The 26,291-nt window shown below is 46.8% G+C and overlaps 2 protein-coding genes across 2 annotated transcripts; both read right to left on the minus strand.

Moving 5' to 3' along the window:
- Positions 1 to 2,714: 2,714 nt before the first annotated feature.
- On the minus strand, positions 2,715 to 8,244 carry Ngrn (neugrin, neurite outgrowth associated). Its single transcript, XM_041654749.1, has 3 exons — positions 8,021 to 8,244; positions 7,528 to 7,638; positions 2,715 to 4,184 (listed from the first exon to the last, which is right to left on the minus strand). The coding sequence occupies exons 1-3, from the start codon at positions 8,182 to 8,184 to the stop codon at positions 3,644 to 3,646; spliced, it is 816 nt and encodes a 271-aa protein (XP_041510683.1). The 5' UTR covers positions 8,185 to 8,244; the 3' UTR covers positions 2,715 to 3,643.
- A 269-nt stretch (positions 8,245 to 8,513) lies between these two features.
- LOC121450053 (tubulin polyglutamylase TTLL13) lies at positions 8,514 to 24,469 on the minus strand. The gene is made up of 14 exons (XM_041654735.1): positions 23,996 to 24,469; positions 23,262 to 23,302; positions 21,180 to 21,298; positions 18,995 to 19,125; positions 18,427 to 18,583; positions 17,887 to 18,030; positions 17,279 to 17,364; positions 16,729 to 16,960; positions 15,949 to 16,133; positions 12,897 to 13,082; positions 11,064 to 11,244; positions 10,604 to 10,783; positions 9,721 to 10,039; positions 8,514 to 9,081 (listed from the first exon to the last, which is right to left on the minus strand). The coding sequence occupies exons 1-14, from the start codon at positions 24,277 to 24,279 to the stop codon at positions 8,954 to 8,956; spliced, it is 2,373 nt and encodes a 790-aa protein (XP_041510669.1). The 5' UTR covers positions 24,280 to 24,469; the 3' UTR covers positions 8,514 to 8,953.
- Between the last annotated feature and the right edge of the window lie 1,822 nt (positions 24,470 to 26,291).

Raw genomic sequence — 26,291 nt, forward strand, 5'->3', positions numbered from 1 at the left:
TAAAGACAGATAATGGTCCAGCATATGTATCTAAGAAAATGAAACGCTTTTTTGATTATTATAATATAAAACACATTACAGGTATACCAAATAATCCTACAGGTCAGGCAGTTATAGAAAGATCAAATCGTACTATAAAGGATATGCTGAACAAACAGAAAGGGACCGAAAATACCCCCAGAAATAGATTACATAATGCTTTATTAACCTTGAATTTTCTTAACGCTAATGAGAAAGGAACGACAGCAGCAGAAAGACATTGGATAATGGAAAAGTCTGCTGAACTAAATCAACCGATTTATTTCAAAGATGTCCTGACCTCTCAGTGGAAGCCAGGAGATGTGCTACGTTGGGGAAGGGGTTTTGCTCTTGTTTCCACAGGAGAAGAAAAATTGTGGATACCATCAAAATTAATAAAGTTTCGATTTGAAGAGGAGAAACCTCTTGGAAAGGAGAAATGACAACTCATCCACAATGATGATATTCATACAGGTGGTAAGAAAAACATATAGAATGGGGGCAGGGTTCTGTTCTTATCTCCACAGGAAAACACTCATCTTTGAGAAATTCAAGGGACCCTGGATGTTTGGATACTGACAGATGGAAAAATACCTGCCCAATAGGAAATATCAAGACAACTGAATGGGTTGTGTAAGTAATATTAAACCATATTTCTAAATTTATAAAGCTGGTTTTGAAGTTGGACTCTGGCTCAGTCCCTCTCCAATTCCAAGCCTGTTAGTAAGAGAAAAACCCAGAGTTTCTGGAGTTTCTGTCTCATGTCAAGAGCCATGATATGGGACAGAAAGAAATGTGAGTTTAGAAAACATCTTTGCTTTTCTTCATATCTATCATACTTTTCATTGAATATATCTATCATGTCTTTCATTGAATATATATATATATGTCTATATATGTCTATATGATTAATGTTTAAGTTTTTCATAATGAACAATGAGTTTTTCCTGAAGTGACATTTGAAGTTTCCAGGAAGAAGATGGGGCCCCATAACAACAACTCCACCTGGTTGATATGACGTCATGATACTGATAGCGCTACTACAAGACCTGCTTTGGGTACCAGCTGCACAAGACAGTTCCAACTTGGTTAGCTGAAATGGTGCACATCTTATACAACATTTTGGCCAGACCTGCACGAAAATACTCAGAGACTATTTGCAATTTTAAAAGACATTATCTTGAAATTTAACCATCATTTTACTTTCACAGGATCCCCCAGAAAGAACGTCGCCCCTATGACAGCTGGAAGTAATTCTAGAGAACGACGTCCCCTCTCCCAGTAAAGTTTGCCCTTGGGTTTAGGGACATCATTTAGGGGTTGATTATAATTAGTATATGATTGAGGGTTGGGGGAGGAATTTTATAAACTCAGGGATCATTTTTGAAAAAAAAAAAAAAAGAGGGATGATGGGATAATAGACAAATATATTGGTATAGATTCTTGTATATTGATACAAAGTTAAATTATATTGACTATTGTACGCATGCATGTTTCTACCTCTGTTTAAAACATTTTTATGTATTGACATATATTGTATTGATATATATATATATTGTATATATTTACCATATTGCAGTGTACATTTCTACCTCTGATTAAGATACTTATATAATATTTGTGTATTGATATATATTTACCTACTGCAATGTATATTTGTACATTGTTTATATTTGGAGGTCATTGTCCTCATTTGTTTCACAGTCGTTTATTGTCTTAGTCTTTAAGTTAGATAGATATTGAGAATTATATAGACTAATTGTCATCTAAGTTTGTCATTTATAATTAGACTAATCAGGTTCTTTAGATATATAGAGATTATACTCAGTATAGATAGATAATCTTCAACCTCTTCAAAGAGCTGTAGAAAATGGCCTTTAATCTAACTCAGAGTTTCGTGATAGTGAGACACAATTGCTCCTGGCAACACCACTCTATTCCCGAGAGAATGTTGAGCACCAAAAACACTCCATCTGGAGCCTTTCTATTTGGCAGAACTGGCCTTTGGGCAAAGAAATGCCCATACCTCAACCACTGACACAGATGCAGAGTGTGCATCAATGGATAAAACAGGACTGTCATATCCTGCCAAGACAGGGTAAGATAGTTTTGAAAAGTTCCTTGCCTTTAATAATGGTATGTCAGTTATGTTAGGCCTTAGCCAAAATTGGTTGACTCAACGTTGCAAACGAGACTTTGGGTGATTGCCCAGGTAGTCAGTTGTCTCTGTCAATTGTTGCACATTTTGGATATATCTCGTTTGTTGAGTAGTGTTTATTCCCTTCTCAGATTTTTGACTGAGTTGAAGATTATATAATTGTAGTTACTCTTTACATTATTTGGACTTCTTGAGATAGAATGTTTAGCAAAGCTTTTGTTCTCAATATTGTTTGTTGTATTTATTATTTGTTGTTATTGTATGTAGTTGTATTTGGTTTAGTTCTGTCTTATTTAGACAAAAAGGGGAGATGTAGGGATAAGTCCCGCCCCTTAAGGGGCGTGTTCGCCTCGGGCTAATGTCTGCCTATAAATTTGGCGAGCAAGCTCCGAGCTTCTCGCTTCTGCTTTCCTGGTCGCCGCGGGAACGGTGGTTCTGTAAGTCTATTTCTACATTAAAGCTATATATATATTTTTACACTCTGTCTGCATTCATTTACGCCGTTACACAGTCTGATGTTTTTTTAAACTATATTAACATAGTGTGGGGCCTATAATTAGTTTAGGGTTAATAGTAAGTAGGATGAGTGGTAGAATATGTAAGGCTATGAGTGTGGATTTTCGTGTATATGAAGGTTGTAGGTTGTTTATATGATTAGTTAGTTTGCCTCGTTGTGTAGTAACAATTATGTAAATTGAGTAGATGGAAGTGATAAGAATATTTATTCCTAGGAGAATAATGGATGGATTAGATCAGGAAAATATAGAGGTTGTGATTATTAGTTCTCCTATTAGATTAATTGTTGGTGGTAGAGCAAGGTTAGCTAGGCTTGCTAGAATTCATCATGTAGCTATTAGGGGAAATAGTATTTGTAGACCTCGGGCTATAATTATTGTTCGGCTATGGATGCGTTCATAGTTTGTATTAGCTAGGCAGAATAATAGGGAGGAGGTTAGGCCGTGAGCGATTATTAGTGTCGTGGCTCCTATAAAACTCCATGGAGTTTGGATTATGATAGCGGCAATAACTAGAGCTATATGGCTCACTGAGGAGTAAGCGATGAGAGACTTAAGATCTGTTTGTCGTAGACAGATGGAGCTAGTTATAATTCTAATGCTTTACTTTATTTTGCACATAAGGAAACCAACTGATTAAACTGTGCGAGAACAGTTAGTGATCAAGAAAGAAATGAGGTCAGGAGGCAGGCTTTCCATTTCCTCCCAACACAGTAACAGACATTCATGACATGTAATTCTTGTTCTCAACAGAGAGACCAAGCAGTAAGGATGAATGAGTATTTAGATCCGCAGGGTCCAATGGGGCTTACTCCAGAAGTCTGACTCTAGTCAAGTAGCTCCTCCACCCACATCCTAGCCTTAATTTTTCTTCCAAATCGGCAGGAATGCTGGCAACTGCAAATCTACTTGCTCAGCTGTGTGAAGGCATCTCTGAAAGTCAGGCCCAGGCTCAAATTCTGTAGAGAAAGTTCCCATTGCTGTCAAAGAACTCACGTCCCCGCTGTACGACTTTGCTGGTGAAATTCTGATCACGTGGCTCCCCAGCCTTCAGCTCCCCTGGCTTCTCTACACCTGGCACTCTGTCACCATCAGCTCTTCTGGTGGCTTCCGAATCGCTGGTGGTGTGCTTCTCACGCTTTCTCTGATGGCCCGTGGCTGCAGTGGCAGGCAGCAAGCTTTCTCTTTTAGTCCTTTCTTTCTGGCTCTTCTGTGCACCTGCTGTGCTGTGAGTCTGACGTTTAGACAAAACTTCATCCCCTGGCGGCAGCAGGCCAGAAACAGAATGCCCTGCACTGAGTGACTTCACTGCATCTCCAGAAGCCGAGGCGAAACCAGCTTTTATCAAGACCTTCTGATCCTGCTTCAGTTTCTGCTCCAAAGTGGGAACAAACTTACTTTTTAAAACCCTTCTGATAACATCGGTGCTGACATCAAAGCCTTCTGCCAACCTGGGAACCGACCAGGACTCTGCAAATTCCTTATGTAAATACCTATGGAAAAACAGCAGTTTTTCAGATTGCGAGTAAGTCTCCTATGAGAAGAGTTAGAAGTGATAATGCTAGTGACAAATAAGTAAAAGAGTTTGGGGAAGACTGAAGGCAGCCCTTAGACTGTGCCAATTAATTCTATACTGTGTGCAAACAGCGAAGTCCAACATAGAGATGATCTAAAAGGTCAGGAGTAAGCCGGAAAAATACAAAGGAGAAAGCAAAGATACTGCTTGTAGAGCAAGAAACACGGGAACCATTAACTGAAAAACCAAAAAAAAAAAAAAAAAAACTGCATCAGGAAATAGTTTGGCTGACAGCTGTCATTTGCAAGATAATGGGCAGTAAAGAACAAGATGGCGGGTTGAAGCTAAAGGACATTTATTGACTACAGGCAAGGACCTGATAGGGAGGAAGCTGGAAGGTTGGTTAAAAGCTATTTCCCAAGTGGCAGAAAAGTCAGGAATGGTGGCACATATCTTTAAATCCCAACACTCCAGAGGTAGAGGCAAGCCGATCTCTATGAACTTGAGGTCAGCCAGGGCTACATAAGACCTTATCTCCAAAGGAAAAAAAGCCTGAGACAATAACATGTAGAGGACTATTCCTCGGTGGCAGTGTGTTTGAGGCTCTGAAGAGGATTCTCAGAACCTTGGGGATGAGGAATAGTACAGTTTCCTGGGTATCCAGGAGACGGTACAAAGTCTTTACCCAGCTCTCTAGTGTTCTCTTTGTTAATTAGAGTCTTTCTCATACAAATGGAAAAGGGTATATAGTCAACACAGGGCTACTTATTACTATTTATTATAATACAAATATCTTATTTCTAGTAGATATGCTGCATACTACATATACAAAGCTGTTTACTGGAGAGCTCTTTTTATCTTTAATATTTCTTTATTTATTTTGGTTTGGAGATAGGGTTTCTGTTTAGCCCAGGCTGTCCTTGAACTCATGGAGAGTGCAACCACCCCACTCCTCACCTCCTCCCCAGCTTGGAGAATGCTTTGTAAGGTTAAGAATTTAAACACCTTTAACAGAAGACAGGTAAGATAAACTGTGGCTCACTGTGCACCTCTAAAGACTTAAGTAATACTTTTTTTCCCAGGTCAGGAAGGGAAGGTGGTGTTCTTGGGACTGACCCCAGGGCCTCATGCCTACTAGATAAATGCTCTGAGCTCCACTTCACTACTAAAGTGGACAAAGCAAAAGTACACAGTGAGTGTAAAAAGAAAAGATTGGAACAGAATTTATAGTATGCAGTTTGTGATTTAAGAGATGAAAACTTGCCGGGCGGTGGTGGCGCACGCCTTTAATCCCAGCACTCGGGAGGCAGAGGCAGGCGGATCTCTGTGAGTTCGAGACCAGCCTGGTCTACAGAGCTAGTTCCAGGACAGGCTCCAAAACCACAGAGAAACCCTGTCTCGAAAAACCAAAAAAAAAAAAAAAAAAAAAAAAAAAAAAAAGAGAGATGAAAACTTGCTGGATGGTGGTGGCACACGCCTTTAATCACAGCACCCAGGAGGAAGAGGCAGGCGGATCTCTGTGAGTTCAAGGCCAGCCTAGTCTATAAATTGAGTTCCCAGGACAGCAAGGGCTACACAGAGAAACCCTGTCCTAGGGGAAAAGCAAAACAACAAAACACAAATAGAGCAAATAATTCTTAATATGCACCGTGTTACCGGTGGAGCAGAGGGAGGGCTAACAGCACCCATCTGTAATCCCAGGATTGAAGAGAGGGCAAAGATCAAGAGTTTCAAGCCAGACTGAACTACACAGTGAAGACTGTCTCAAAAAGCAAAGCAAAACCAAGCAGATGAAAAAACAAAAACCTTAGAAAAAGCAAAAAAGAAGGATTTTAAGATGTAATTCAGGGGGCTGGAGAGATGGCTCAGTGGATAAGAGCATTGCCTGCTCTTCCAAAGGTCCTGAGTTCAATTCCCAGCAACCACATGGTGGCTCACAACCATCTGGTAATGAGGTCTGGTGCCCTCTTCTGGCCTGCAGGCATACACACGGACAGAATATTGTATACATAATAAATAAAAAAAAAAAAAGATGTAATTCAGTTCGTAGCGGTTTGGTTAAGCATGTATGAGGCCCCAGATCCAATCATATAAACAGATGTGGTACACATATGTCATCCCAGCACTTAAGAGAGTCAGGAAGGAAGTCATCTCAGCCAAGGAGCACATTCCAGACCAGCCTGGGATAAATGAGACTTTCTCAAATGTTTGAGACGAATCTCACTATGCAGTCCTGGCTGCCCTCAAACTCAGAATGTAGGTCACTGGGGCTTTCAGGGAGATTCACCTGCCTCTGTCCCACACCTCCTCTGTAGTGGGATTACAGTTATATGCTGGCCAAATCTAGCTAAAACAGGATCTAAAAAAAATTGTGTGTGTGTTCATCTGTAGAGGGTGCATGTATGTGTCTTGGTGCATGGAGGTCAGAGGGCAATCTCTAATGTTGGTCCTCTGATGCCATCTATGCTTTTGAGACAGGGTCTCACTGGCCCGCACCTTTACTGTGGAGGTGACCAACTGGCCTTGCAGCTCCAGGGATGTGCCTTGTCTCGTTTCTGCTTCCCATTTCTCCACTGCTGGAATTACAATTACAATAGCAAGCTACCAACTGAGCTATCACCCCAGCTCCTAAGAGACCTTAATAGTTAGAAAAAAAAAAAAAGAAAAATTCTTTTAAGACCCCCTTCAAGCAATAGTGGTGGCTCACACACAATGTAATCCTATAATCCTAGCACTTGACAGAGGCAGGTGGACTGCCAAGAATTCCAGATTCCAGGCTACCCCAGTCTACAGAGTAGCCCTGTCCCCTCCCCAATAAAAAGAAAAAGAAAAAATTGCAAGCAAGTTGGCACATACCTGCACTCTCCCTCCCACACACAGCACTCAGAAGGATAAGGAGTTCAGTGTGCTAGAGGCCAGCCTGGGCTGCATGAGACTGTCAAGAAGAAAGTTTCCTTCCAATACTTGTAAATCACAGTTCTCTTCCAAAGACAACGCACATAAACGCGGAAACTTCCTCTGCAAGATCTCAGTGGGACATAGCTTTCTATTCGGATGTTAGGCGCTTGGGCCTCTACAAATACTAACTTTGTTACAAAACAAAACCCAAAACCACCAACCAACCGTCCATAATGGCAGCGCACTAAACCCGCGCTGGAGATGTAGTTCGGAGGTAGAGCTTTTGGCGGACCATAGGTGAGGTCCTATGTTGACCCCAGCATCACAAAAACCAAAACAATCTAGACGGGCATCTTCTGCTGAAAAGGCAACAAAATTAAAATCCTCAAGAAGAAAATCTCATTTTGAAAACAGAATCTTACCGGATCTGCTCTATGGCTTCCCACGTCAGTGTTCTGGGTGGCGCACCGGGAGCCTCCATTTGCCTTCGAATTTTCTGGAACCGTATTGCATTTTTCTGTCGTTTCAGAGTGCTGGGGGAAAGAACCAACGGCAGAAGCCATGCGTGGAAGCAAGATGGGTGTTTAAAGAGCCTCGGACTACAGCACGGAGAGCCCAGCCCCCTTGTTTGCCCACAAAGGCAGCCCGGCCATGTCTGCCAGGTTAAAGCAACTCTCTGTACACCGCCCCAGAAAGATAACACCTTGTTATAAGCATGCCCAACTCTTTGAGCGGGAGATGAAACACATCGCTAGCGATGATCCCAGGGGTCCCAGGGGAGCTGACCAATTGCCCCTGCACCCTCAACAACGGGTGAGAAGAAACTAGAGCCTCTGCGGACGCGGTCGCTGGACGCCCGGAACTGGGGGGCGGGAGGCCTAGCTTCAGGCTGAGGGCCCTCCAAGGAGCCGGTACCTCTCCACCTCCTGGAGCGCCCGCTCCTCCGGCTCCCAGTCGGAATCGGGGTCCGGCTCGCGGCTGAGCGGGCCCGGTCCCGCCACGCCCTGGGTCGCGAACCCACAACGAGCGACAGCAGCCCGGACACGACCGCCGAACCAGAGGCTCAGGGTAAGCGCCATCGCGACCCAAGACAGTCCTCCGCAGCTCGCGACCGGAAGCGAGCGGGCGGGATCGGAAGCAGAATGGAGAACCGGTAGTAGAGCGGGACCGTAAGCCTTCAGTTTACCAAAAGGCGGAGGTTGCCCTTGTACTGCCCAGTTGCCCACCCTTTTCTTCTTATTTTGTTTTTGCGGTGTTGGGGAGCCAAGCCAGGTCCTCGTACATGCTAGGCAAATGGTCTCCCTCGCCATTTAAAAGAAAACCAAACATTTTGAGACTGAACTATCCTAGCCTGAGTTCATCATCTTCTTGCCTCAGCTTCCCAAGTAACTGGGATTACAGGGCCGAGCCACCACGCTGGGCTTCCCTACTGTAACTGTGAGAAGAGCTTGCCTCAGACGCGAGGATCGAAAGGAGGTACAGGACGCGCCTGGAAAACGACATAAACTTTAATAAAAAGACGAGTTCATTGCCCAGAGCCGCCCCTCTGGCACAGGCTGCCCAGGCCTGCCTGATTCTGCCACTGTGGCAGGATGGGCGGACCCTCAGCAATCCTCTGATGGTGACTAAACAGTACCTTGGGCATTTGACTCCACTGGGAAAGGAACTCCTTGTTGCCCAGTGACCTCCAGCCCCAGGGTTCAGACCCACCACTTAGCGAGAAACCCAGCCTAAGGCTTGACGAGCAGAGATGCATTCATGCTGGCCTTAGCTCTTCATCTTTTTTTTTTTTTTAAGCGATTCCCCCAAAGAATCTTAGAATATTGAAGAATCCTTGGTGTCTTTGGGCTATGCCTTTTGCCAACAAAGGTCCTGGCCAGAGCTTTTCAAACTGGAACTTGGTGGCAGTCTTTCAATGAGCAAAGATTGCAGGCCATTTGCTCTGTTGGTTGCGTGCTGGGCGTCCCTTCTTTTACCTGTGTTGGATGATGTTGAGGAGTGGGCTGGAATGCTGCAGCACTGGCGCAGAGGCAGGGCAAAGGGTGATATCCCCAGCCTTGGCTCCTCTGTGTTCAGAGTTTACCATGGAGGGCAAGGTGCAGCATTCGGTCCATGAGTCACTTTGCTGTCTGTCGGGCTGGAGAAGACAGCCCTGCTTTGGGGTTAAAGTGGGTGGCACTGATCCTGACAGGGCTCGGTTTATAGCTTCTAGCCTTCTGCTGGCTTGGCCTTCTGTGGTAGAAACATGGATTCCCCACTAAGCTGGGGTACTCATGGAAGAGATGTTCTCACCTCTTTCCCAACTGTGGTCCAATTACACAGAAGAATGGCATCCCACGCTTCCCTCCAGCATCTTTACCACACTGTATTTTTATTAGTCTGTTTACGTGTCCATTTGCCTGTCAACCTCTGTTGAGGACTGACTGGGGCTGTTTCTGCCCTGTCTATCACCAGGGTCACTAGATAGCAGCAAATAGATAAGCGGGTCCACCGCCTTCCCCCATTGCTACGCTACCAGGCGTGCCACTTTTTGTCTTGGGAGCATCCCAGCTGTAATATTCGCTACTGGGAATTCACACCAGTCAAAGTGACCAAAGCTAGTTTTGTATACTTACGGCTAGTGAGCCTGACTCTAGAGCTGGAAAAATACTGCCTCCCAGATTTCTTCATTGACAATGAACAGGCGCCAATGGTTGCTGGATCTCTTATCCAGTTGACGCTCTTGGGCTGCAGATGGTACCGAGAATGCTGTGCAATTGCGGGAGTCATGCTTGACAGTGGCCCTAAGATCCTGGGGATCAATTCATGGGGCCGAAGTGGTTGCAGGAAATGAGGAGGGACCTGTTCTGTGGCAGCCTCTCTCAGGAACACCAATGGGACCAAATTCACAGGTTGCAGTTCCTGACTGCCCAGCCCATCCTGGTGAAATCTAGGCTAGAGGAGAAGAGCAGCCCCTTACCATATTTCTTGCGAGGCTGGGTAGAATGTTGGAAGAAATACGTAACTAAAACATAGAACAATCTCTTCTAGGCCACAGCCACTGTTTAACTAGTTATTCTTTTGGGGTTCAACAAAAACAGAGGGCCCAGCAGGTTTGTTACTAGCCCAGGGAATAGTGAAAACGGCAGCTGTTTTGTTGGCCCAAGACTGTTTACTTAGCTCCCATAGAGCCAGGGCATTGGCAGTGCTAGGGTGATTACACAGAAGCCACTGGGCATGTGGTGGTCTTCTTATTTGTCAGTCAGAAGTTGCGGGTTACTATGAAATAGGGATAGAGCACATCTTTTGCCGTTGAGAAAGTTGGGAGCTGCACTTTGCTGGGTGGCAATACCAAACCCAAGGGGGCCTGGCAACAGCCATTATGGGACCAACAGACCCTCTCCCAGGCTCCAGTGATAGTTACCATCACATAAACCTCCTTTGGTGTAACCACCACCACGTGTTGGTGTCACAGCCCTTGTTCCCTGGCTTTGTGAGAGGCTTCGCAGGGACCCTCACCCGATATTCATGAAGCTTTCTGTGGCCCCGGTGGCTGGGGTACAGCATGCGGGTGAGCTGCTCTACAATACCCAGGCTTCGGATAAGATTCTCTCTTTGTAACAGGAGCTTCATCCGCTCAAGCTCTTCCTCTTCCACAATGTCCTGAGGCTGCATGGAGTCCATGTGTACTGGGATCAGCTACGAGGCACAGGAGAGATACAGGATGTCCAAGATGAGGCTCACACTGTCAGCAAGGATTGCTGCAGGACCCCTGCCCTGCTCTACTTCTTTCCCTCCCCAGACCCTACTGTAAGGTTCCCTTAGCTGTCCATCCTCTCACCTTCTGTTCCAAAGGGTCAGATTCAATTTACTAGTTAGAGACTCATCTCTCTCAAGCAAGGAGAGGAGAGGACAGCGGAGAGTCCCTTCTCTAGTGGTCCCAATTGAGTGAAAAGATAAGAGCCACAGCCCCTGACACCTCTTTCTCCTGGTTCCGGTTCCTATAAGCCAAGTTGGTGATAAGGCTCCGTGCTCCTGTTCTTGATCGGCTTTTCTCCCCAGCTGATTCACCCTGGTTCTGGTCCTTGTTTTCCTTTCGCTTTTTGGTGCCTGGATTCTCCTGCTGTTCCTGCTTTTGACGAATCTCTTCCAGTTGCTGCCTGACAAGACACAGCAGTTTCAGACACTGGAGAAAGAAGGTGTGGGGAGAAGGGGGTGCGAGAAGGAAAGCAGGATGGGCTTTCCTGCTTTGTTTTGTTGTTTGTGTTGTTGGAACTGATGAGAGAAAGTCCAGGAATCGCACTAAAGGAAAGACTCATTAAGAATCTGTTGGTAGCCAGGTGATGGTGGCGCACGCCTTTAATCCCAGCACTCGGGAGGCAGAGGCAGGCGGATCTCTGTGAGTTCGAGACCAGCCTGGTCTACAGAGCTAGTTCCAGGACAGGCTCCACAGCCACAGAGAAACCCTGTCTCGAAAAACAAAAACAAAAACAAAAACAAAAAAAAAAAAAAGAATCTGTTGGTGAGCTGGGAGGACAGCTCTGGCAGTCAAGTCCTTGACCTGAATTCAGGCCTTCTAATCTGTGTAAAACAAAACAAAACAAAAAAACAGTCAGGGCTTGGAAGTGGTGGTAGTGGTGCACGCCTTTTATCCGAGCACTACAGGCAGAACCGGTGGACCTCTGTGAGTTCAAGGCCAGCCTGGTCTACAGAGTGAGACAGAGTGAGTTCCAGGACAGCCAAGGCTACACAGAGAAACCTTGTCATGGAAAAAAAAAGTTAGGTGTGGTAGCACACACTTCTCGGCACTGCGGCACTGCCTACTGTGTAGGCAAAAGTAGGCAGGTCCCTGCGATTCTTGCTGGCCAGCTAGCCTAGCCTACTTGGTGAGTTTCAGGCCAATGAGAGACTCAAAAACTAAAGTGGGCCAGACACTGTGGTACGCCCTTTTAGTCCCAGCATTTGGGAAGCGCAGGCAGGCAAAACTCTATGCATTTGGGGCCAGCCTCATCTACACAGCAAGTTGCCGGTCAATCAAAACTATATATTGAGACCCAGTTTCACAAACACAAAACTTATGTCCGGTGGTGGTGGCGCACACCTTTAATTCCAGCAGTCAGGAGGCAGAGGCAGGCGGATCTATGCAAGTTTGTGGCCTGCCTGGTCTACAGAGAGAGTGCCAGAATAGGCTCCAGAGCTACACAGAGAAACCCTGTCACATGAGAAAAACAACAACAACAGCATAATAATAATAATAAAGAATAAAAACAAAGTGGGACTGGCAGGATGGCTCGGCTGGTTGGCAAAGGTGCTTACCAGCAACCACCAAACCTGACCACCTGAATTATGGTGCTAGAACCCACATGCTCGAAGGAGACAACTGACCCCTGAAAGTTCACTTCACTTCCACATGTGCATCATGGTATACGTACACACGCACATGTACACATGTCCATACGTACATACAAAAATAAGTAAATGTGATCTTTACATATGTAAAGACGCATCAACAAGATGAACAGCTAGGGACAACATCCAAGGTTGTCCTCTGGCCTCTACATGCATGTATGTGCGTACACACACATCATACATTCAAGTGAAGAAGGCATGCACGTATGTGCGTACACACATCATATATTCAAGTGAAGAAGGCATGCACGTATGTGCCTGAACACAGAGAGAACCTGTTAGAATTTTTTGTTCTATTTCTCCTTCCTCAAGTATGTGGCTTCCTCTTGCCCTGCTGGGGAGCAGTTTAACTTCAGGATTTGTGCCCAACCCACCTGTACAAAGGAAAATGCAGCCAAGGTACCTGGCACACTCCTCTCTGGCCTTGGAGGCAGCAGTCTCCTGGAAGAGAGAGCCATTGTGCTTGAAGAAGGGTGCATATTTCTCTGAGTCAGGCCCAGGGTAGATCCGCCGGTAGCCCCCTAGGTGGGAATCTTCATATCGTTCCTGGTCCTGCATGGCAGCCTGGGATGACTCAATCTGTTCTCGCCTATAGGAACCAAGCTCAGGGAAGTCAGAGAAGGGCTGTGAAAATGCCCCAGAGAGAGAAGAATATTGGCTCAGGCTTTCAAAACCTCCTAATGCTGCCTGGTCTCCCTGAGACCCCTGCTTGTGTAGGGAAGGATCTAAGCTCATGGCCAGCCCCACCATGTACTTAATTGTCAAATTAGGTCTGGTTTCCAGAATTCTGATTCTCATCCTAAGTACAGAGTGATCTATTCATAAGCAAACAATCTAGTTACCAGAGTCTTTCGGGTTCCTAATTGTAAGAGTAATACCCATTTGTCACAGAAAATGTAAAAAAAGAAAAAAGATTAAACTAGATGTGCTGCGGGTTTATAATCCCAACACTGGGAAGGCAGAGGCAGGAGGAGCTAGAGTTCAAATCCAGCCTCAGCTCCTTAGTGAGACCAAGGCCAGCTAGCCGGCCTCATGCTTATACCGGGAGGCACACACTTCATTCCTAGACTGTGAAAAAGAAAAAAAAACTTGTGTTTTTAACATTTGTTTGGTTCATTTGCTTGAGACAAGATCTTGTTAAGTGGCTCAAGCCAGCCTTGATCTTATAACCCTCCTGAATCTCCCTCCTAAGTGCTGGGAATGTCCTGTACCATGACACCAGGATTCTTTCGATTCTTTAGTACAGTATTTTCCCACACATTTTTCCCACTAAAGACATGATCCATTCAGATGTGTCCCCCAATCTTTTGGGATTCTTTGGGGTGCTCACAATTATCCCTCACCCCCATTCACCACCAAACATTTGAGCACCTGCTATGCACCTAAGGCTATTTCAAGGAATCAAATACACTTTGCCTCCGTACATCAAAATGCAAACAGAGAAAAACAATGGTATTCTCCAGATTAATTCAATTCAATTTTATGTCTCATGAACAAAAATACAATTTCAGTATTAGCAACCAGTTGTCATGTTTGTAACCTATTTTATAGTGAAGATAAAGGGTGACAAAGAATAAATCTACTAAACAACTAAACTGTTCCTGTGTGTCATTATTACAGGGACTCTCAGGAATCGGTCTCCAGATGAGCTTGAGAGAAAGCAAACCAGTTTCCCCGCAAGGTTCAGTCACCCGTGGAGGAGGGGATGGAAAGAGCTAGAGGTGAGGAGACAGACAACACGAATCAGACTCAGTGGGTTATTAAAAAAAGAAGTTCGGGAGCTGGAGAGATGGCTCAGAGGTTAAGAGCATTGCCTGCTCTTCCAAAGGTCCTGAGTTCAATTCCCAGCAACCACATGGTGGCTCACAACCGTCTGTAATGGGGTCTGGTGCCTTCTTCTGGCCTGCAGGCATACACATAGACAGAATATTGTATACATAATAAATAAATAAATATTTTTTAAAAAAAGAAGTTTGGAGGGTAAATCTGGGAGGGGTTAGGGGTTGCAGTGGGGGGATGGATTTGATCAAAATATATTGTATGCATGTTTGAAACTCTGAAGATTAAATAAAAATAGTAAAAAAAGAAAAAAACATCCGGGAGTTATGGTGCATCATTAGTTCAAGGCCTACCTGGGCTACTGTATATAGCAAGAACATGTGTCAAAAAATAAGTAACAGCCGGGCGGTGGTGGCACACGCCTTTAATCCCAGCACTCGGGAGGCAGAGGCAGGCGGACCTCTGTGAGTTCGAGGCCAGCCTGGTCTACAAGAGCTAGTTCCAGGACAGGAACCAAAAAGCTACGGAGAAACCCTGTCTCGAAAATAAAAAAAAACAAACAAACAAACAAAAAAAAAACAGAACTAAACAGGCCCAACCAGCTAGTCATACTACATACAGTTCCCTACAAGTCTAGTGAAGAAAGCTACAGAATGTGACTTATTTAACACTCTGGGTAGACAAGGAGGAAATAGTTTGTATAAACACATTTAGACTTTTTTTAATATTTATTTTTACGTGTATGGATGTTTTACCTGCCTGTATGACTGTGCACCGTGTATGTGCAGTGCCCACAGAGGAAGGGGTCAGAGGCTTTAGGACTGGAGTTACAGATGATTTCAATCTACCATCTGGGTGCTGGGAGTTGAACTCAGGTCCTTTGGAATGGCAGTCTGAGAGCTTCTTAACCGCCAAGCCATCTCTCCAGCCCCACTTTAGACTTTGAAATGCTTGTACAAGTATGAACAATACAATAGTGGCGTGGGTCAGCTGAAAACCATTTGCTGCAGGAAAGGGGCATGAAAAAGACCACTCCATGTATTTTTTAAAATATGTCTGTACAATATGTAGTATAGTATCTATGCAAAAAAAAAGTTTTTAAAAGCTAATCAGCTCCTTATGGACTTCTCCCTTTCTCAAGAAAGTAATAATAAAGAAGTTAAGTTGCACAGCTAAACGCCTACCAGGACCTGCGAGGTAGCTCAGTGGGTAGTCACTAATGAGAAGAAGCCTAAGGACCCGAGTTCAATTCCCATAACCCAACATGGTGGAAGGCAAGAACCAACTACCACATGTTGTCCTCTGACCACAGGTCTGGCGTGGCACAGTGCAGAAACACACACACAAAATAAGCACATACTATATTAATTAATTAATTTATTTTTATTTATTTATTTGTTATATATACAATATTCTGTCTGTGTGTATGTCTGCAGGCCAGAAGAGGGCACCAGACCTCATTACAGGTGGTTGTGAGCCACCATGTGGTTGCCGGGAATTGAACTCAGGACCTTTGGAAGAGCAGGCAGTGCTCTTAACCTCTGAGCCATCTCTCCAGCCCCCCACCTTTAATCCCAGCAACTGGGAGTTTGAAACCAACCTGGTCTGCACATTGAGCTCCAGGCCAGGCAGAGACCTGTCTGAAATAAACAAATATCTATCGGGTATGGGCACACCTGGCTTCTCGTGGCTGTTGGTGACACGGGAAAAGCCGCTCCTTGACTCGTCGCTTGTCTTCTTCAATCACCTTCTTCTTGTCGCAGCCCCGGAGGTTGACAAGGTTCATAGCATCACAGAGAAGTGCATCTTTCACCTCTCGATCCAGGCGGGAGTCTGTGGTGAAGCTTGGGGAGTGGTTGACCTGCCGAGAGGAGTCCTTATTGCCCCTTTCCCAGACCACCTGAGTAGGTGGCGGTCTCTCGCAGGTCTAACTGGGGGACTGGGGAGACACAGCTCCCTCCTGTGGCCTGAGCTAACCACTGAGGTGCGGCCTGACCCTTCTATTGGCTAGGAAGAGAAAACCAGACAACTGGACTCCAGATACAGGGTCCTGAAGGGCAAGACTCACTCAACCAACTGGGAAATCTGGACTATGGATTGCTGTGTTTGCTTGCTTGCTTTTTTTTTTTCCCCTTGGGTTTTTAAGACTAGATCTCACTGAATCCAGGCTAGCCTCAGATTCACTATGTAGCCGAGACTCATTCTGAAATCCTCCTCCTCCTTCCTCTACTTCTCAAGTTCCAAGATTATAGGCATGTACCACCATGCCCAGTCTGAATTACTATTGTCGAGGTCAGAGGCCACCAGTGTTTGTCTCAGCAAATGGTAGAAGTCATGCTTTCTGGTTCTTGCCCACCCTGAGACTTCTGCTTCCCCATCCTCCTATTCTACCATGTCAGTGCACTCCTTCCCGGGTGAGGCCTCTGACTTTGGCAAGTCGAGGAGAGAAATCTTACCTCGAGAAGCCAGGGCTTGAGCTTGTGGTCCAGTAAGATGTCAAAACCCAGGATCTCAAAGCAGGCACATGTACCTCCACACAGATATTGGGGGAAACAGGTTCGGTAGTTGTGGCGAAGAACAGAGTGGGCTGAGATGATGGTTTTGATGATGATGTCCTCGATGTCCCCCCACAGCTTTCGGGGGTCATAGCTGTGCTCTCGCAGCCAGGCATTGAGTGTCGACAGCTTCCTATGAGGCCCAGTGCTCAGAGGAAGACCAAGTTCCATGCCAGCAGGGCCTGGCTGCAGGCAGGCACGAGGCTCTCTGGCGTTAACCCCAATTCCATGCCTGGGACCCTGGGCTTCAAAGGGTTGCTAGCAGCTGGGGGCGAGGATTAGTTATCAGGGCTGTAGGTTGCTGAGTCTGTGCCTAGAGCTCAGACACAGGACTAGGGACTTAAAAAGCAGAGACTCCTAAGAAATCAGCTCCCCAAGAGCCAGCTTCCGTGGGCTCCTGACACTGTGGGACTAAAGGCAGAGGAAGCAAGGGAAACAGAATAGGGGATACCTCTTACTGCCCACAGCATCGTCTCGGACAAAGTTCTCATTGTGTTTATTGATGGCGTAGTTGGTCAGGTGCATGCAGACATCCTCCTGCGAAGTGAATGGCCCTGGATCTGCTCACACTGCCTCCATGCGGCCTCTCCCGCCCTTTGGTGCTTCTTACTATCTACTGCTCTGCCCCAAGACTGCTCATCTCCTGGTGCTCTTTACCAGGGACTGTCCTGTATGATCCCGGGAAAGAGGCTGTGCTGGGTAACTTCAGAAAGAACCTTTCGGCCAGGGGGTGGTGGCGCACGCCTTTAATCCCAGCACTGGGGAGGCAGAGGCAGGAGGATCTCTGTGAGTTCGAGGCCAGCCTGGTCTACAGAGCGAGTTCCAGGACAGGCTCTAAAACTATACAGAGAAGCTCTGTCTTGAAAAACAAAAACAGAAAACAAAAAAAGAACCTTTCCTCAGTCGCCACCCAACAAGAGCTCCCCCAGGTGCTATGGCTCTCAATGGCTTCCTTCCTTGGTCTTGGCTGCCAATGGCACACTTTTCTACCATGCTTGTCCCTAGAACCAAGGCACTCATGGCAAGAAAAGAGAAGAGGGTACCACCCTGCCTCCTCACCAGGTTGTTATGGCTAGGTTCCACATACGGCATGGTGGCAAAACGGGCCAGGCCTTCCTCATACATGAAGATCCGGAGAGGGTCACAGGAAGTGATCAGAACATAGATTCGCATGTCAAACTTGAAGCCATCAATGAGGAAGGGCTAAGAGCGTGCAAACCCAGAGGGGAGACTAATGAACTTCTGAAGTGCTTATCACATGTAATATATGGTTATTACAGGTGCTTCCAACACGTAACACACTGAGTCCTCACAGTAATCAGATAAAGTAGTTACTGTGGCTACTCTCACTCAACAGTGAGGAAACAGCACCAAGGAAAGGGCCAGATAACTGCTCAAGACTCAAGATCCTATGTCTGGGAATTGGGGGAGCTGTGAGTCAAATCCAGGCTGGCTAGCTCTGAACAATGGCTCTAGTCTGTAAGACAACAAGGGCAACAGAGAGGGCAGGAGCCTAGGCTTGACTTCCGCCCTGATGTACCAGGGATAAGGCATGCTGGTGCAGGGGGAAAGGCCTGGGGGTTCCGAGGTGGCCTTCACCTTGGTGATGTACTGCTGGCAGATCATATGCTCTCCTGGCTTGATTTCCTTGGGGGTTCTGGTGATAAAGATGCCACGGCCCTGACAGCCGCTATCTGGCTTGCAGATATAAGTGCGGGTTTTCCGCTGACGACCGTAGGCCTGGAAGTCCCCATAGCTACATGCAGAGAGAGGCCGGTCAAAGGGTTTCTGTGCATCCTGTCTGTCCTGGACCCCCATGGCCATCTTCTTGTTATCTATTTCCAGGCTCTTCTTGGAGCACTTAGACTTGGACCCACTTTTGCTTTGGTGAACTGAAACTTTCTTTTCTTTTCTTTTCTTTTTCCTTTTTGAGACAGTCTCTCTTTGTAGCCCTGGCTAGCCTGTACTGGCTAAGTAGACCAGGCTTGACTCAAACACTGAAATCCACCTGCCTCTCTCACCCGAGCATTGGGATTAAAGGCGTGCGCCACCACTCCCAGTCAGCTGAATCTGTCTTGGTCTAGTTCCAACCCTCTTAAACACATCTGGGTCACAAGACCACAGAGAGGAACTCTTTACCCTGCCCCCAGGGTCTCGGCTCACTCACTCTGCAGGGAGACACCAGGTTCGCGGGAAGATGTTGTACTCGGTTGGATAGAGCTTTTGCATGCGGTTGAGGTTCCGAGCCAGCAGATCTTTGCGGCAGATCTCTGTCATGCCAGGGAAGTGGTTGATTTTCTGAAAAAGAGTCAGTGAGTTATACTGCCCCTGCGTGGCAGCTCCTGGGACCTGGACATCCCACAAAGTCATAGAAAGATTGGGAAGGAAAGGAATAAATCCCAGTGGAGGGAAGCATTGTATTTAGTCAGCAAGGGTGAAACAGGAAGCTTCCATTAAGGCAGGCTGGAAGTCACTCCATGTCTCCCCCCAGTACATGTCTACACCACGGCTGAGAAAGGCAGAATTGCTGGACACGGGTGGACTAGCCAGGACCTTTGTGCCCTCCGGTCACCTCCTCACTCAGTCCTGTCTGGAGATAAGGCTCCATGATGGGGCCTTTGAGTAGTGGGCATGAGGTCCTAGGTTCAGTCTCCAGCAACACACACAGACACACACACAGACACACACACACACACACACACACACACACACACTGACGTTTTAATAGAAGAATAATGAATGATACGTGATAGCACAAAGAAATAAGGAAACATTTCCTTGAAGATTTGAAAACACCAAGGAGAAAAGGAACTAAGAAGACTATCGGGAATGCACCCCACAGCACCCGGAGACCACACAGTACGGATGGGGTGTCTGCTGGAGGCCCTAAGCTGTTCTGCTCTGCAGGAATAGAAGGTGGAAGCGAAAGATAGGCGAGCGCATTCAACTGGCATCCTCAGTTACTAGCTATGCTGACTCTGTGTTCTGAGCCTTCCTGTCCTCTTTTTAACAAACTGCTACCTGCCACTCAGGGATGTTAATAATTTAGTGAAGAAGCAATATAGAACTGCCTCGCAATATCTGACCAATCATAGGAGTCCTCTGTGAAAGCGATTACTGTTAATCCGCCATCTTCATCTGACAGCTGTTCCCTGCAGTTGTGGCTTCTCCAAAACCTACAGTTCCTCTCTTCTGCTTCCTCCCTTAAGACTAGGTTGGGATAAGTTCCAGTGTCCTGGGCCCCCCTTCTGGAGTCCCTTAAAGAAGTCCACAGACACTTTTCAATGAGTCATGTGCTGCATAATCACATTTCAGATAAAGACAGACTTGAGACCCGATGGTGCTCCTAGAGAACCCCATCATCTAGCGACTGGGCAGACATCTGTCGTCTGCACTCATGATGTTCCCACGATGAAATCGCCTCCCAACCCGTTCCTTGCAGGAGTCCTCAACCCTAAGCTGCACACGACTTCACCAGACATGATGAAACCCTGTCTTCTGGTTGTTGTTGTGCTGAGCCAGGGTCTTGATATATAACCCAAGGTGTATGGCCTCAAATACCTCATCCTCTTGACTAGCTGCAGACTGCTGGGATTACAGACAGTCCTGTGCCACCATACCACGCCCAGCCCCATGCGTACAGTTGCTGGCTGGCTCTCTCTCCTGGCCCCCTTCTCGGTCGGGAGTGTGTGTGTGTTTTTCTTTTCTTTTCTTTTTTTTTCTTTTAAGACTGGATTGTAGTTAGGCTGGCCTTGAGCTCCTCCTTGAGCCTTGTTTCCACCTCCCAAGGGCTGGGACCACTGGTGTCTATCACCACACTTGGCTCTTCCACGCTACCTGTCATCATTCTTGGCTCTTCCACGCTCTCTTGGTAGATGTGTGACGCTAAGCTGCTTAGATACGAAACCATCCATCTGACCTAACCATTATCCCCCTCCCCGCCTTTTCTTTTTAGATCCTGAAAATCAAACTCAGTGCCTTCTGCACACCACAGAGCACTGAGGTACATCCCTAGGCTTCTGCTCTTAGCCCTGAAGCAGCTTTCAAGATGGGCACCCCTGCTTTCAGTGAAGCAAAGATGGGCACCCCTGCTCTCAGTGAGGCAGGCAGCCTCGTCAAATGCTACCAGTCAGAACAAGCAATGTGACAGGGATGGGCCCACCCACCGCCTACTTCAGGTAACAGAAGCTCCAGAGAGCCAAGAAAAGAATAATTTTATTGGAGCTGAAGACCTGGGGGTGGCCTCCCTGTCTGTATAAGCAAGGTGCAGCAATGGGAAGAGGAAGTCTCCCAGTGCCGGGGCGGACAGGGTGGGAATGCTCATTTTGGATGCTGGGCCAGGACGTTGGTACCTGAAACCTCTTCATGTCCATGACTCGTTCCAGTGAGACAGAGCAGTCTGTCCAGTACACAGTCCACTCTTCATCCTCCCCCACTTCCTTCAGGCCACACATTTGGGCTGCCCGGCGCACTGCAGAGACAGGGAGATCAATGCTGCCAGCCTGGGCACCAGTCATGAGCCCTGGAACTCTAGCTGGGCTGAAGAAGGAACAGACCTGACCAAAGAGCAGATTGTAAAGGCATGTGGTTCTTACCCCAGCATCTTAGTTACCAGGCTGCAATCACAAGTTCATGAGGCTAGCAGAGAAAACAAGAGCCAGACCTCTGCTGCTCTGGGTCAGGACCATGTGGATATACAGCTGATCCTAGGTTGGATGGAGCACACTGGCACCTAAGACTCTGAGTGGCTCTTTGTACAGATGTCAGAAGAGGAGAGCGATGAAAACCCTGACCTGGCTGGGTTATTACTTTTGATTGTTAAGCCCCCTGAGAGCCTCTCAAGGGAAAAAAACGCGGTTTTCATTATTGTGGTGTTGGAGATTAAACCTAGGACTTTTTTGTTGTTGTTGTTTTGTTTTTTGAGATGAGGTTTCTTTGTAGCTCTAGAGCCTATCCTGGAACTTGCTTTATAGACCATGCTGGCCTCGAACTCAAAAAAGATCTTCCTGCCCCTGCCTCCCGAGTGCTGGGATTAAAGGCGTGCACACAACCGCCTCGCAAACCTAGGACTTTTTGCATGGTAGGCAGGTCCTTTACCATTGAGCTATGTTCTCAACTTTCAAAAGCTGCCGGGTTTTGCTGTTGTTGTTCTTATTGTTAAGATATTCATTATTGGGGCTGGAGAGATGGCTCAGAGGTTAAGAGCACTGACTGTTCTTCCAGAGGTCCTGAGTTCATTTCCCAGCAACCACATGGTGGCTCACAACCATCTGTAATGAGATCTGGTGCCCTCATCTGGCCAGCAGGCATACATAGAGGCAGAATGTTGCATACATGATAAATAAATAAATCTTTTTTAAAAAAAAGATATTCATTATTTTGCTGAGCAGTGGTGGCACACACCTTTAATCCCAGCACTCAGGAGGCAGAGGCAGGCAGATCTCTGGGAGTTCGAGGCCAGGCTGGTCTACAGAGCAAGTTCCAGGACAGCCAGGCTACACAGAGAAACCCTGTCTCGAAAACAAAACAAAACAACAACAAAAAAGATTTCTGTTGTTTTTAATCACGTGTATGTGTGTGGGCACACGTGGGTCAGGTCATGCATGTGGAAGTTGGAAGATGATTAGCAAGGGTCTCCTTCTGCCATGTGGGTCCCCAGAGACTAAACTTGGGTTGCCAGCCGTATGGACAAGCGTGCATGTGTAAGAGCGCTCTCTCCAGCCCCAAAAGCAGCTTTAACTTTTCTTTATGCTCCTTATTTGAAGGGTAGAACAATGTGACATTTTGTCAGATTTTTTCTTTTTTCTTTCTTTCTTTCTTTCTTTCTTTTATTTTATTTTATTTTATTTTTGCTGGTTCTGTAACCAAAGATAACCTTGAACTTCTGATCCATTTGACTCTATCTTCCAAATGCTGGGATTATAAGCATAAGCTACCAGGACCAGTTTGATGGGGTGTTGAGGATCAAACCCAAGGCTTCATGCATGCTAGACAAGTATTCTACCAATGAGCTATATTCTTAGCAACCTTTTTATTTTAGTTTTTACTTGGGGGAGGGCAGGGTTTCACTGTGTAGCCTTGGCTGTCACTTGCTATGTAGGTCAGACTGGCCTAGAACTCAAGAGATCTGCCAGCCTCTGACCTGCAAGTTCCTGGCTTGTGGGTTTGTGTGTGTGTGTGTGTGTGTGTGTGTGTGTGTGTGTGTGTTTGGTTTTGCAAGCTAACTGTGGAGATACCTTCCCTACCAGTGTGACAAGCTGCTATAGCGACATCTCAGCTGCCAGGAGCTAAGCCTGGGGACGCCCAGGAACCTCGGTGTAGGTAGTAGGTCACCTAGGCAGGAGCTAGGGGCTGGGAGAATGGCTGTGGCTGTCCCAGGAAGAAGAACAACCCCTCTTGCACACACAGCTGTGGAAGATGGGGCCGGCGCTTACCACTCTCATACTTGCAGTTGGTCAGGTTGATGGCCAGGGGTCTAAAATGAAGGAGAACAGAAATCAGGCAGAGCGGGAGGGCAGGGGAGGCTCCAGGCTGCCGGGAGCTCAGGTGAAGAAACAGCTAACAAATGTATAATATAAATTCATTTTCTCTAGCAACGTCTTAAATACCAAACCAACATGCCAAATCACCAAGCTGGACAGACCCAAATGGTTCTGATTATCTTTTTCCTGTTGCAGCAAAGATTAATACCGCTCCAGTCTTTCATTTCAAGAGGGTGTTTCTCTGTGTAGCCCTGGCTGTCCTGGAATTTGCTCTGTAGACCAGGCTGACCTGGGACTCAGAGATCAGCCTGCCCCTGAGTGCTGGGATCAAAGGCATATACCACCATGACCAGCTCCCCCCGCCCTTTTTGATGAGCATTGGGAATTCAAACTCAGGCCTTTGGTGATGCACACTAGGCTCTCTTCCCTATTGAGCCATCACTTCAGCCCATTGCTATATGGTTTTCTAATCAGGGTCCCAAAATGGCCTGGAATGAATAGTAATTCTTTTGTCTCAGCCTTCCTATTGCTGGGATTATTGATGGACGCGCACCACAACCTGGTTCTCCTCCGGTCTCCCAAAGGCTAACGTGAAAAGCGTATATCCCAACATTCTCCCCTACCAAATGGTGGTCAAGGGGTGACTCTCTAGAGCGAGACCTCTTAGGGGTCTAGGGGAAAGTTACCTTCGTTTCCGCTTTCTCTTTCTTCTCCCAACTTCCAAATCATCTGTGTCTGTTGCACTTAGGATTTTCTTTGGGATTTTCTTGGCTATAACAGATAAGGTAACCCCATTCTCAAACTCTTTATAGTCAGGTTTTGCAAGTGCCTGCTGGGAAGAGTTAGGGGTGGTAGCTTCCTCTCTAACACACTCTTCCTCAGACTCTTCTTCCTCAACATAGTCTTCCTCAGATTCACTGTTCTTACAGGTACTGGGCTCCATCCTCTTAGATTCTAAGGGGAAAGGCATGGGAATGAAATATTTATCAGACCTCCTTCCGGGCCCAGGAAGTCCTGCAGGAATTCACCCAGAGACCCTTTATGAAGCTAGAAGAAAATGTTGCTCTTTCAGACCAATGTAGACTAGGTTGTTTCCAAGTACAGGGCTGTGGGAAGCACGGGATGTTGGAGGATGTAAGCCCTGAACTAAAAGACCCCATCATCCAGGACTACCTCGGGCCATACGACAAACTGACGTGCATGCAGAACAGAGCAGGCAGAAGCTACGACCGCGGCTGTTTTGTTTCCTGAATAGAAAGAGAGGTGGCTGACAGAACTGGAGGACTCTTTGCTTTAAAATACCCCTGATGATCAAAAGTTCTTGGGCCGGCCCTTTCCCTGAGCCAGGATTCAGTTTCCCTATGTGAACACGTCAGGGTCGGACATCTCATGGCTGAGACCCTTTGGGCTCTGATAGAGGAAAGGAATCCCACGGCAGACACTGCCCACCCGAGGTTTCGAGGAGAGCTCAGGGGCTGCTGGAGCTGCCCCTAGCAGCCCAGGGTTGGACTCAGCTGGTCGCTCATGGCCGACCCTTGCCCGCTGCGGCTCTTCCTGGGCGTTGCTGGACGTCGGGGATCGTCTCTTCGTTCCACAGGACTGTCTGTCCCCGCCGTCGCGAGGGGGAGCCCGCTCCCCCTCGGGGTTAACTCCTAGCTCCGAGATCCTGGCGGCGGCGGCGCCTCCTTAAGCAAGCCGACGGCCGCCGCCGCCGCCGTCGCTATGGACACGAAGGCGGACCCTATTGGAGTAGCGTTCTGGGGGCGTGGCCTTCCCGGGAACCACACCCACTCTGGTGCCAGTCGAAGCCATCTTGGCCCCGGGTTGTCTGCTTTTGCCGGGTGCAGCTGGAGGTCAGAGTGCGGAAGAGCCCGTGATCAACCAAGAGGGATTCTTCCAATGTTTTATAGGACTTGTAGTCCTCCTGCACTGACGCGGGTGGGCGCCTTCTCCACCCACCTTTCCTGCAATCCGATGGACAAGGCAAACAAGTCTCTTCTTTGGGACAAATACCTGCTTGTGCTTCTTCTGCATTTTAGAAATGGTGATATGGGGCTGGAAAGCTGGCTCAGCGGTTAAGAGCACTAGCCGTTCTTCCAGAGGTCTTGAGTTCAATTCCCAGCAACCACATGGTGGCTCACAACCATCTGTAATGAGGTCTGGTGCCCTCTCCTGGTGTGCAGGCAGAACAATGTATAAACAGTAAATAAATAAAAAAGTCCCCGCCCTTGACAGGGACAGCAAGCGATTAGGACACGTGCCTTCCAAGGTTTTCACCCTGATAAACTGAAACAGTTCCATTAACGAATTACAGAATGGGGCCAGAGAGGTGGTTCAGCGGGTTAAAGTGTTTGCTGACAGGCCCGCGGACTTGAGTTCGATCCCTGGAACCCACATGGTGGGAGGAAGAACCAGAGCAACAGTAAACTGTCCTCCTCGACCTCTACACCCATGCCTTGGCAAGGAGCCCACCACCATAAACAAGTTTTTACTTGAACGATGAGGAAATAGTAGTTACCTCATCCGATTGCTCTGTTGTTATCGCCTTTCTATACCTGATATTCCCCCACTTTGACTTCCAGTAGCCTCCTCCACCAATCCCAACCCAATTTGTAATATAGATTATTTATTTATTTTTTGTTTGATTGGTTTTGGTGCTTTTTTGAGATAGGGTTTCTCTGTGAAACAGTCTTGACTGTCTTGGAACTCGCTCTAAACCAGGCTGGCTTCGAACTCACAGAGATCCGCCTGCCTCTGCTTCCTGAGTGCTGGGATTAAAGTCGTGTGCTACCACTGCCTGGCTGGATTATTTTGTGTGGCAAAATTCAGAGAACGTGTTTTGTTTAAAAAAAAAAAAAAGACAAACATTCCAGATGTTACATGAATATGAGTATTTTCTGCTTACTGAAAATTTGCCAAAGTAATTGGTTGTGTGGTAATGGATGCTTTAGCTACTTTTAATTTTTTTAAAATTATCTTATG

This window comes from Microtus oregoni, unplaced genomic scaffold, assembly GCF_018167655.1.
Source record: "Microtus oregoni isolate MIOR12 unplaced genomic scaffold, Mior012 000000F_ref0000247, whole genome shotgun sequence".
Taxonomy (NCBI): domain Eukaryota; kingdom Metazoa; phylum Chordata; class Mammalia; order Rodentia; family Cricetidae; genus Microtus; species Microtus oregoni.